Consider the following 13673-nt stretch of genomic DNA (forward strand, 5'->3'; position numbering starts at 1 on the left):
TACAATTGTGTACGATATTTCTTCTGATGAATGGTAAGACCTCCATACTAAGCCTTAATAGTGGATATCACTATGACAGCAGCATTTTCCTGAAGACCATAAATGTGCTCCCTGTAGCTTTATTATCATGCTCTCAATTTTGTTAGCAGATTCCCCCAAAAAACAAAACAGCTTTTTATTATGAACTTGGAAAAAATTAGAGCTTTAAAATGACACTGAATCAAATATTTTAAATTTTACAAGAAAAATATACCTATTAGCCAGGTAAAATTTCACTACAGCAAAAGCATATGGCAGATATATACTCTAAAAGATATATCTCTAGTTAAAATCTTTTATAAATGCAAAGGGAAACAAGATGGGGGAAGGAGGATTAATGAAAGGAGAACTGATAAGATTGAACATGTGCTATGCACATGGGCCAACTCCCCATGATGACTATAATCGCTATGGGCTGCAATATGTACTAATAAAAAAGAGCAATTAATAATTTTAGTACTTTCCTCTAAAAACATAAAATGTTCCAATTAATGGCTAGACACCACAACAGATGAAACTACTATTTAAATAGAATAAAAATTATCTAGAGAATCTGATTCTTTATCTTAGATAATATCCTTGGTGACAATGATTTATTGGTCAAGAAAGATTGTACTACATTTTCTGACAGTGTCAGCCTCAACACTGCTAAAATATATGCACTCCCCTATGGATTTCACCATATACTTCTGAAGGACAGCTGTGATGGTCACTCATGGATGACACACACTCACTCTGAAGTGACTCTTAACAGCCCAGCAACTAATGTCTTATTATTCTTACTAAAAATATGAGATCTGACTGAAAAAAAGAACTAACTGGTCTATGCTACTTCATTACTTTCTTCAACTACACTGCCTGCCAAAATTGCCATTAATTTTTTGCCATTTAAGAATCATAAATCTCAAGGGAAGAAGGCTTCATGCAAAAACAAACAAACAAACAAAATCCTGTTGTTCTCTTAGAAAATAGGTGACCATAAGGCAATGCTAATAATCCATCACTTTTAGAGTGCCTACCACTGATATCAAATCCACCCACTACCTAGCAGACTTTACTCCGTATGCTTCAAGCTTCACTCTGAAGGTGCTGCCCTATAAACAGAGACAGAATCTTAAGTTCCCATAAATGAAATATTTGGTCTGAATTTTTATTTTGTAATCATGAAGGACTCCAGTGTCTCTCAATCTAATACCAATTCTTCTGAAAGCAGATGTCCAATCATAACAAAGAAACAGCCCCCAGAGCAGCAGCATCCTTGCACTGGGGCTGATGCAACAATCCCCATGATGACCAATGCTCCAGTCACTAGGATAAGCGCTGCTGTCCTGCCCACGGGTGCCACTAAGCCAGAAGAAAGACCAGGGGAGTGTACACTGCCACGTAGCCCATGGCTCAAGATGGACTTCCAAATATGTATTCTCATCCTCCAACAGAAAGCAGTAAGATAACTTCTGAGACAACCATTTTCTTTGAAGGTGATAACAATATTCCTAGACCAGAAGCAACTATCACATCAGAAGGGGATCATGCCACTTCAGCAAATGACTGCATGCTAGAAAATGATTTTTCAACAACTATAGGCAGCAAGATTTCATCTACAAAGGAAAGACGAAAATCAGAAGATGAAGTGGAGACCCACATTAAGTCAACAGCTCCTCTGGAAAGAGAAAAGACAACTCCCACTGGAGCAACAAGCTCAATTAAGGAATACAATGCTGAAAGTTTCATTCCAGTGAACATTGGCAAGGTTTCATCCCCAGTTGCTACTGTTTCTTTAATAGATTTTTCCAGTATAACAAAAGAAGATGTCTTCTTGGCTACTGCTGATATCGGGGACAAGGATCCAGCTGAGCCTGCTGAAGGCTCTGGCAGACTGGCGGAGAGTACCAGCAGCCCTGCTTCTGCAGCTGAAAAAGGGAAGACTGATGCTAACAGTTGCAGTGCCTCCCTCCAGCCCACCGACTCCTTCATCCCTGAGGCTGAAAACTCCCCCTCCACTGACAACGACTACATCACTATTCCAGACATAACAGCCCTCGAAGAAGAGAACATAACTGAAATTGATCTAGTAGTCTCCCAGGATGACTCCAAGGCTGTTGATACCCTCAGAGACACTGATGAGAAGTACGTCACTGTGTTTGAACTGACCACCTCTGCTGAAAAAGACAAAGGCGACCTGGAAGAGACGCTAAACGATGAAGAGGCCACCATCAAAGCCGGTGTTTGGATGCAGAAAAACACAATAAAGGAAGCAGAGACTGAATCCATTTTGCTTACTGCAGCCGAGTCCAGGTACGACTTCAGTGTCCCTGTATCAGCAGCTGAGAAGATCACAGAAGAGAGAGAAGATGACACCACAGAAGATGCGCCTGAAAATAATACAACAGAATCTACACCTGAGGACACTGAGCAGCTTTCTGACTCTCCAAATCACGAGGAAGACACCTCCCCAGCCGAGACCGGCATCTTTAAACTATTGAAAGAAGACCCAGACGAGCTCATGATGTGAAAGCAGGAAAAGGGACCACCCAGAGCTGCGCCCTAAACTAGAAGCCAGTCCACACACTTATAAGGCTTTCCAGCCAGAAAAACCTTTCAAGAACGTAGCCATTAAGGCAAGTATTAGACTTAGAAAATTCAGAAGCGTATGAACAGAGGTCTTATTGCAGAATATATCTTTTGGAAGTTTTTGACACGAGCTGCATAGGAGCTTGCCTGCTGTCATAAAGGATTAGTGATCTAACAGTAATTTGTTTTAGTGAAAACATCTCACTTTGGAGACAGCGGTGAAGAACCCTATTTTCTGAAATGATGTATGTCATTTTAGCTAAGCCTCAATATTATATTTTAATGAGAATTCAGGATATGAAGAGAATCAAATTAACATCTTAAAATTATTGCAGTATTGAAAGATAGCCAAAACAGTTTTAATTTGTTCCCCACCAGTGATTCTCCTCTATAAAAAACAATTTGCAACTCTCACTATATAAAAATTAAACCTGCTTAGTAATTGTTTAACATTCACATGTAAGAAAAAAGATGAAAATTAAAACAAAGTGATATATCACAAATGTGTTCAGTTGTGTGGGAAATAATATTAGCATATGAATCAATTCAATATTATTTATGTTAATATCTGTATCCTGAAATTTTGTCATTCTTTTAGGTCCTAAGGCTGAATACTGTACTCTTCTTATATGCTTAGTCGGCAACTCAAGGGCATATCTTCATTTTTTTTGGACGCAGACTTTTTAAATGGGTCTGTTTTCACTTTGTTGATTTCAATAAATCATTCAACAGCAACTTAATCATTGTGTACAGGTGTGATTGATATTCTAGTACTTAATTCAAGATACAGGTAAAATTAAAATTCAGTGTGGTAGATGTGTGTGGTACATAATGTTTACATTCGTTTTGTGGAGTGGGTTCATGTACAGAACACTCCATTCCTTTTTCAACCCCCTTTCCTCCTTGCCTCTCTCTTCCATCTATATCTTGATCATCTTGCCTTTTTAAGACTTGTTTGCACTCCTTGTACAGCAATGGATGCATGTACATAACATCCCCAATTCCTTTTTTCAATTCTGCCCTTCTCCTTCTACCCCTCATTCCCTCTCTTGATCTTCTTCCCCTCTGAGAATGATCGCCTTACTTCCCTACTTCCCATTATCTAGCTTTTCTTTATTATTATTGGATATGGGATCTCACTGCACTGTTCAGACTCCTAATGATCCTCTTGTCCCAACCTCCCCATTGCTGGAATTGTAGGCATGCACCTGGTTTCCAGGTCAGCACAGCATGTCTGGGGTTCCAGAGTGGCATGTGCATGCAGTACCAAGGGTTGAATTCAGGTCCTGGTGCTTACCTGGCAGGCAATTAAACCACTGAGCTATCTCCCCAACCGCACCTAGCTTTTATTTTTGTTTTTAATTTTTAATCTAGATTTTTCATCTAAGAGAAACCAAGCAATAGGTAAGCTTGTGTGTCTCATTTATCTCACTTGACATTATTGTCTCAAGGTGCATACGTTGTTCTATAAATGACTTGAGGTTGAATAAACTCGAGTTCCTTCATAGTGCTTCACCATATGTAAGTAATTTTCTTAACCACTCAATAGTTGATGGACATATAAACCACTTCCAAAGGCCAGCCAAATAGCTCAGTGGATTAAAGTGCCTGCAAGCAGGCACAGGGGCCAGGGGGTTTGATCCCCAGTCCTGCAGTGCCGGCTTCACCCCAGGGCACACTGAGACAGCAATTGAGACTGGGAGTGGTGGCATGCACCTGTATTCCCAGCTCTTGGGAGGCTATAAATGGGTGGATTGTCATGAGTCCTTACTAGTAGTGAGACCCTGAACACCCTATAGACCCTTCCTTAAAATACAAAAAAAAAAAAAAAAAAAAAAAAAAAAAAAATCATTTCCAATATTTACCTGTAATGTTAATTTTTTGTTTAAAGAAAAACTTAGTTCTAATAATCAAAAATAAAATCACTCTATGTTCAAGATTTTAAGAAAAAAAAGTAATATATGAAAACATTGACTAAGTTACAAACATTACATACAAGAGAAGCAGTGTAGAGATTTGCATCATTATACAGAATATGAGCTATAATAATGACAGCAGTACATTCAAACTCAGAAACACATTTTTTCTTTTTCAGTACTGGGAATTGAACTCATGACCTTGCATTTGCCAGGCAGTTGCTTATGTCACTAAGCTGTCACGCCAGCCCCAGAAACACATAACACAAAAATTTAATATAAGATAAAATGAACTACAAAACCATGGGATATCATAATCTTGCTCAAACAAGTTAACATTTGAGAAAAATAAGTTGGATGCTGTTTAAAACATTCTTCTAGAATAATTTTATGGACTAATAAAACTGTACAAAAATAGCTGTGTATCTATCCAATAAGGCTGAGAAATGTAAACATATAAGAAAAAAAAATCACTAACTTGATGCCATGAAAAATTGAAACTATATCCAAAAATAAATTTGCATTATACATGACAGTGAAAAGAAAATACTGTTTCTCTATAAATAGTCCCTACAGAGAAGCTATTTTACATGTGCAGTAGACATAACTAATGGGTAAATTATCAATCAGCACATGAAAAATATTCAATTGGCAAATTCAAGAAAATATAACTAAAGCTATTGTACACATTTTAGTCACTCGGCAATTAGAAATGATCATTAAAAATATGTATTGTTGACTAATTTTCTAACATCCCTCCAAGATTACAAATGCTCATCAACCTTTCAGTAAAACTGGAAGGCAATTAGGATATTAAAAACTTTTATTTTGGTCCTAGTTGTTGTGGTTTGTGTCTAGCTTTCCCCCAAAAGCCTCAAGCAGTCGTGGGAATGCTTCTAGAGTTTGTGATTAATTAATGATCCAATGCTGGGATTATGGGTATGAGTGCTATACTTGGGGCAGATAATCAGCATACAAATGTAAGGAGGAGAGAGAGGCTTACTAGCAACCACACTCCTGCTCCTCCCCTTGCTCTTTGTTTTCTGCCATTGTGAACTGCTGCTCTCTGCTGTGTGCCACTCTGCCTTAGAGCCAGAGTGCAGACTGAAACCTCCACTAACTGTGAAAAAATATACCTTTCCTTCCTTGATTTGGGGTATTGTGTGTTTTGCCCCAGGAACAAGAAAAGACTGAGACACTATTATACAGATTTTATCACTTAACATTTTTTTTAAACAAGATATCATGAAATAGCTAATAATGAGCTCTTAACTCAGATCAAGGTTACTGTGCCTAGATTTGGAATAATATTCTTCTTCATAATAATGCTAGGAGGACATTATTATTTTAAAGTTGTTACTTGCCTGAAATTTGATTGTCTATAAAATATAAGGTGCTGAATATGCAACTCTCAAGATAGAGACTTGCTTCTTAATTACAGTAAACAGAAGCAATAGTCATATAATAACGTTCAGTTGAAGCATTCACATTTCACAGATGACCAAAGTGAACCTGAGAGATGTCACTGGCCCAAGGTAACCACATTAGTGAATGGCAAAGCTCAGCTCTGCCGATCTGATTGATGCGCAAGCCCAAATTACCAGCCACACTGCTCTGTGTGAACAGTGAATCATTTTATCTTATTACAGCTTCCCTCCTTTCTTCAACCCCACTGCCACCCCTCAATCAGGCTTATCATTGTCTTATGCCTCGGTCTTCTCACCTCTGGTTTTGCACTCTACAAATGCAGGCAGCCCTCAGCACTTCTCTCCTCTCTAGAGCCTTTTACTTGCAGCCCTATCTCAATGTCTACATCCCTTAACAAGTTATACAGTTCCCTACATCTTTTTTCTCTGCCCATAATCCACAGCACATCTGTCCTCTCTTTACTCTCTGTGCTCTATAGGAACATTTAGCAGCAAGCACCCCAAAAGAGATCACAGAGAGCAAGAGAGCACCTAGCACATAGCGTGCACTCAATACATGGTTGGAAATGAATGCATGAAGAAATGAATTGTGGTTTTTTAATGTTAATATTAAAGTATTACTTCTCATCTACCTTCCAACTCCCATTTGCTATAAATTGTGCTCCAGATTTTTCTGTACCACAGAACCTCTCCTTTCACACACATACACACACACACATGGTTTGTGTGAAACAGACTCCTTTCTCAACTACAACAATGAGCTAGTCACTCTGTGGCCCAGATGCCTTGACAGTGCTCTTGAATTAAAGGAAGCACATCAGTCAGTTGGGAGAAGGAGGCTAAGAAATTTTGGAGTATAGGAGGTGTCTGAGAAATCCCTGAAAAGAAATTCTTTCTGAAAGCATTTAATGCTTGAAGCTGCCAACCAAAATATCTTAAAGCTCTATGTCTCTTTCATTGTGCTTCCTGTCCGTAATGCCCTTTGCACTCTCAAGCACAACCATTAGTTCACACTCATCCATGCACTACCTTTTCTTGCTGCCTAACTATGGTGATCTGGCTTATATCCCACTATACACATTTTACAATTACATCTCCTATAATACATTGCACAGAGTTAGAGCAACTTAGGATGATTCTGTGTATGATTTTTCTACTTATGATGGTATGAAAAAATATACATTCTTTAGAAGCCATACTTTAAATTTTGAATTATAATCTTGTTTTAGTCACCTTTCCCATAGCTGGGACAAATTACCTGACACATTTAAAGGAGGGAAGGTTTATTTGGCACCTAGTTTCAAGAGTCCAGTCTATGTTGGGAGACTTTGAAGCTACAAATTGGTCATATGTGGGAGGGCAAGATGAGGCCTCATTGCCTAAAGCAGTCAAGCTACCTCAATCTTGAAAAAAATATCCTGCCTGGACATTGTTGGCTTTTAGTTGTTAGGCAACATTGTGCCTTGTAAAACTTTACAAAGGCATAAACACCCCTACGATTGTTCAGGGGTCCTTTGCCAATCAGGCATGGTCTACCACCTGACTTCAGCTCTTATCTCTTGTCTTTATTTTTTAATCCTTTCACCATTTTCTACTGGACACCACCGAGAGACCAACAAATCTCTACAGTGTTAGAAAATTTGTTGTTGCTCAGACCCGACATCCAACACCTACAAAGAAAAAGAGCAAAGAGTTTCAAAAGAAAAGATTCTCTATTATTTTTCTCACATTGCAGAGACAAATTACCTGATATCCAAAGTTAAGAAAGAAAAGGTTTATTTAGCTCACAGTTTGTAGAGATTTCATCCATAATCGACTGGCTCCAAGGTGAGATGGCTTGGCAAAAGGGTAATCATTAATGGCCACAGTGGAAAACAGCAAAAACAAGTGAGAGTGGAGAGACTTACCTTTTCCTGTCCTTCATATTGTGTCAAGTCTATTGGGATGAGGGCAGTGCTAATGCAACCAGTGGACTAATCCAGCAATCACCAACACTTAGTCCCAGGAATCAATCACACCTTCTAGATTTTGCTTCCTCTGAAATAAAAGCCCTATGACCACAGGGAGGCTTTGGTTGGTACATCTAGACAGAACTTATAACAGACTTTGCCACCAAAGAAGAGAACTCTCCTAAAGAAATTTCCTCCACACCTATTCAAAGTGATAAAGTAATAGCTCTACAAGATGATACATAAAAGAATATTTGGAACATCAAGGTACCTGATGAATTGGTAGTCAGACTAGCAAGTATCCTTCCCCAAAACCATTTATTTATTTTTACTATATTTATTATATTTTTATTTTTATTAGTCCATGTTCATAGTACATAATGATTATATTCCTTCACTGGGGGTAAACAAAGGATATAAGAATTATATTTTGAGTTTTTATTCTTAAACCTATACCCTTCTGGTATTTTTTATTTTCTTCAAATATAGCTACAACATAGCAAAAGTCTTAAAGTTGGCATCCCCTTCCATCAAATTTTTCCTGTATTTTCCATCTTCACAAAAGACATCACCCACAGAGATATCCAAATCATCCTTGGTAAATATGACTGCGTTCTGTATATCTCAAGAATCAATTTGCCTCTTTTCAATAACCCTTTTGTCCTAATCTCTATGGAGTAAGAGTACAGTTTTATAACACAAACTGATCCTATCAGTTCCATGTCCTTGCTCAAAAAACTCCAGTGAGTTTTCCAATCAATGTTAGAATAAAATACAAAATCTTCATGATATTTTTCTAAGTCGCCATAATCAGGAGCCTGCTACCTATGCAGCCTCAAGATACCACCTGTCATATTACACTCTTAACTTCTCAACCACTAAATCAATCTCCTCTTGGCTTCTTCAGAACATAAGCTATATCTTTTCTTAGCCATAGATAATGCCACACTCTCCCTGAAATTGTACTGATCCTTTAGAGTTCACATGCATCTCACTTTCTCAGTTATATCTTCCCTGATCTCTCCCCCTGCCACACACAAAAGACCCTGCATTCTCCATTTATAGCAGTCATAGTATGCTACATCTTCTTTTAGGTGACACTTATAATTTTTTTCAATTTCTTTTTGGGTTACTTCTTTCAGATTGTCATAGCAAAGCACCCTAAACTGAATTTTAAAAAATCAGAAAAGTATTCTCTCATAAATGGAGGTTTTATGTCTAAAATCACTTTGTCAGCACAGCCAGAATCTCTCTGAAAGTTCTAGGAAATGCTTTTTCTTTCATGCCTTGTAGCTTCCTTGGCTTTATTACCTGTAGATATATCACCCAAATCCCTTCCTCCACAATAACGTGATGCTCTCCTGTGTGCTTATGAGTCTAAAATTCTGAGAGCATGAGTCACTGAATTTAGCCCATTCCTATATGACTATATCCTGCCTCAGTTCCTCTGAAAAAGCCTTATTCCCAAACACAAAATCACTTCCTCAATATATCTTCCCTAAACCTTCCACCCACACAAAGCTCTCAGGGACCCAGGAGTTAGGACTCCAGAATAATGGGGAGAGAGGACACAATCTAATCCATAACACCTGTTTAACATTAATTTCCCTACTAGAATATCACTTTGTTGTTTAGGATGTTCACAATTTATCATTTTATCATAATTTATCATACATTTTTAAATTCGAAGAGGCAGTATTAATAAAACAGTTCACATAAACCAGAGCATCCTGAGCAAAAGAAACTATCTGATAACCCTTTCAAAGAGAAGAGATCAAATCCTCCTCATTTACTACTCAGTTCTAAGAACTTGAAACCCAGTAGATAATAAACATTAGTAAATGAATAGATGAACTGATCCAGTAATAATACAATGATTTTTTTAAATATAAGCAAAAAATACTTTCAGAAGGACAGCATTAGCCTGCAGGCTTGTGAGTGGAGTAGTCATCAAGACAAAAGGGATCACGGTTGTACTCTGAGAGAAGGAGAAGGGCACAATTCATAAGCAGGGAAAATACTTGGTGTGCTCACTGGTTCTGAAGGATTACCAGGACACAACAGACCAAGCATGAATGATAACAGATGTATAAATATGCTAGTGACATTAAAGCCTTATAAGAACATATTACAACCTGGCTTTCTGATACTGCAATGAAACATATGAAACATATGAGAGAAGTTAATTTACAGAAGAAATTATTTCTCCTGGCTCATGGTTTCATGTTTCAGGCAATGGTCAGTGCAGTCATTCTTGGGCCTAGTGAGAGACATGGCCACTTCGTGGCAGCCAGATGCAAAGAGACAATACACTTCTGTACCAAAACATCTGCCTTAAAACACATTAAACTATGACTTTGTACATAGATTAATCTGTTCATGAAGTCAGAGGCCTCCTAATCCAATCTCTGCCATCTCCTCTACACACCACTACATGTGGCCTTGCCTTAGCACAGGAACTTGGGGGCTACATAAGACTTAAACCACAAGAAAGAAGATCAGAAAAACAATCAAACTATATCCCTCTCCATATCGTGAGTCAAGTTTCTCCAGAGAAAAGAACCAAGAAGGAAGTACAAGGAAGAGGTGCAGTCTAGAACCTGAGGTAAGAGTTGATGTTGTGTGGTATTAAGTCAGAAATCCACAGAGCAAGTCAGCAGGCAGGAAATTCAGTTCTGTTCTGTGGTCTTGAGGTCAATTTGTTTCTTCCCAACTCTTCTGGTCTTTGCTCTGAAAGCCTTCCACTAATCACATGAGGTTCTCTCACGTTATGGAGGGCAATCTATTGCTAGTCACACTGCCAATAAATAAATAAATAAATAAATAAATAAATAAATAAATAAATAAATCCTACACACTAATGTGTAGAATAGTAGTTGACCAAACAACCTGGAAACATGGCAATCAAAATATCCAATTAATCACACACCTTGAGTAGAAATATAGCTAAAATCTTACACTCTTGGTGGCCAGTGTTCCAGGAACTAATTTTACTGAAATGAATGAATCTACTAGTCAACAGAAACACACAAAAATTTTGTTTAATCTAATAGCTGATTCACTATAATATGCAGAATCTCTCTCAACAGATGTTTAAATACTTAAGCATACCTTGGTTGAGGGTAAAGTAAAAGTTGTAAAATCAAATATATCTAGGTTTAAATACTAGATCTTCAAACTATAAGAAAATCACTTATCAAATCAGTATCTTTATATACAAAATGCTATCTATGTAAAGGCACATGAATGTGTGTCTACAGCCCTATTTATATTTTAGGCTGTTCTCATTCTAATTCACTGTTCTTAGAAAGGACATTTAAAAATATAAATTATATGAATAAATTGAAAAAGAAATGTATCTAGTGCCCTCAGCTCACCTTTTGAATAACGTCCATAGGGTCTCCTCTGCTCTGTAACATATGACAGTGTGAATGAATGCCAAGTGGATACACCCTTGTTAACAGAAAGCCTGAAATCAGAGCACAGCAAATGAGATTACCCACCAACAGGCCTTCCTTGGGGTGTTTTCCTGTCTTTCTGGCTATTAACACTTTTGGGGCAATTGAAATTCATTGACATCAAAACAAATGTCAAACTATCACAATGCTCATATTTTGTATTCTATAATTATTGCCACATGTGTCAAAATCACACAAAAATCTCTGTAATTAAGGACTACAAATTTGGTGATAAGGGGCACATGGCAAGGGTGTAGAAATGGTTCCTTAGTCATTATTTTCTCATGTTTATGTAAGAGAAGATCACAGTGTTTAAGTTGATTTTAAGTTGACTTAAATGATAAAATTTGAGTTAATATAATCATTAATAATTTCAGAAATGAAGTATTTTATCTGAAAAAGCTAAAAGTGAACATAAAAGAAGCCATCATCTTTATATATTTTCTATTGTTTCACACAGTAGCACACATTAGCACAAAACAATAAAACAATTCTTTGTAAGTAGCATAGTTAATCCTGACAATATCACTAGGCCTACAATTTGCACCATTGCTTTCCAGTAAAATGCTAAGAGAATTCATCAAGTAGAGAAAGAAGCTGACCCCAAGTCTTGCATTTAATTTATAAACAATAAACCTTCCTTTTTCTGATGCATACTTAATTAGATATGAGGTTTCTGAGAAACATGAAAAGGACAAATGCCAACTTTTCAAGATTATATAGCTTGTTTTTTATGTTCCAGGAAATAGTGTGGATTAACAGAAAAGAAAATGCTAAAATAATAGTAATGATATTTTTCTTAGCAAATGAAAGTGATAATAGAAGAAAGCTCTTCATAAAGCATGAACCACCTCCGCGTATCCTCCAGGCTGGCGGACCACAGAAGCTGAGCAAAGCTGCACCACTTACTGAGTACGCAGGAGGACCCTGGTATGTGTCATTTTGAAATTTTCAGTTTTCTTGGGCTATGAATGGAGCTCGAGGGTAGAGTGCTTGTTTAGCACATGCAAGGTCCTAGACTTAATCCATGGCACAGAGACAAATTATTTAGATTTGGCTATACCTAGTATCTACCTAGTGGAAGGACTAAAATTCTCTAAATCTGCTTACATTGAATTCCACGGAGCTGTAATAACCAATAGTTTTAAATGCATAAGCAGAAAGAAAAGAAATGCTTTAACAAGTTTTCAGCTTGTAAATTATATCCTATTTTCTCATACAATAGAGATAAGTTTAGTAAAAAGAGTTTGTCTAGAATTCCAGAAGGCTCTAAAGTGGTTATATATAAACATAAATTTTAATTATACACTAAAATGAAAATGTTCTTAGTTGCAGAAAAATCAATTTTACTAAATTATACAAGAAATCACTATATTGCTTTTTATTAGTTGATTGTGTATATCCTTCTTACCACATTTACTATAGAGTGAAGGCAGAGAAATATCAGAAATAGCATATTTTGCCCCCAGGAAAATGACTTTCATGTGATGCAGAGTCACTTAGGAATTTGGTTTGTTGGTGTTATTCTTAGGATACTAAATTCTGACTTCTTTATCAAATAAACAAATTATTCACTTTATTTTTAAAAAATAGATAGACCTCTAATATATTTGGTAATAGAACCAAGATGTCACAAAGGTAAATCAATTTTTGTGACAATTAATCAACTGTTTTTCCTAGAGCCACAAAGAGATGCCCAGGAATAAACTGTTAAATTAATAATTCTTCATCAATTATGTTGTTTCTGTCATGAGACAGAAATCTTATGTTGTTTCTGTCATTTCTTAAAGATCAGAAATCTGTGGGCCCCTTTTCTTTGAAAAGAAAGAATTAGTTAAGTGAATGTTAGCCCAAATTATTTCTTCCTGAACTACTGAGAATTATTAACAAAGTGTAATTTTATAATAGACTTCAGATAAGTTCAGTTATACAGTAGTGGGGATTTTTTTTAATTGGATACAGGGTCTTACTATGCAGTTCAGACTCATAGTGATCCTCCTGTCTCAGCCTCCCCAGCCCTGGCATTATAGGCATGCATCACAATGCCCAGTTTTGGGACTGGTGCAGCACACCTGGAATTCAGGGGCCCAAATAACATGTGGTACCTGGGATCAAACTTGAGTCCTGGTGCTTGCCAGGCAAGTGCTTAGACATCTCCCTAGCCCTAGTGGGCCTTTTGAATTTCATTTGGATGAAAGAATCTCATAGTAAGGATCATAACAAAATGAAACTAAAACTTTATCAGAGGCAATAAACTTTTGAAATAATAATGCTGATGAAAAATTAATATAGGTTATATATACATATATACAT

The 13673-nt window shown here is 36.9% G+C and overlaps 1 protein-coding gene across 1 annotated transcript; it reads left to right on the forward strand.

Moving 5' to 3' along the window:
• Nucleotides 1–1391: 1391 nt before the first annotated feature.
• On the forward strand, nucleotides 1392–2645 carry Cabs1 (calcium binding protein, spermatid associated 1). The gene has a single exon (XM_004647924.2). It carries the CDS (start codon nucleotides 1430–1432, stop codon nucleotides 2549–2551), a length of 1122 nt encoding a protein of 373 aa, XP_004647981.1. The 5' UTR covers nucleotides 1392–1429; the 3' UTR covers nucleotides 2552–2645.
• Nucleotides 2646–13673: the final 11028 nt, after the last annotated feature.

Source organism: Octodon degus, unplaced genomic scaffold (assembly GCF_000260255.1).
Source record: "Octodon degus isolate 3935 unplaced genomic scaffold, OctDeg1.0 scaffold00341, whole genome shotgun sequence".
NCBI lineage: Eukaryota > Metazoa > Chordata > Mammalia > Rodentia > Octodontidae > Octodon > Octodon degus.

Bases quoted from the DNA above. Each gene is read 5' to 3' on its own strand.
- Cabs1 (XM_004647924.2), top strand. From the start codon at position 1,430: ATGGCTCAAGATGGACTTCCAAATATGTATTCTCATCCTCCAACAGAA.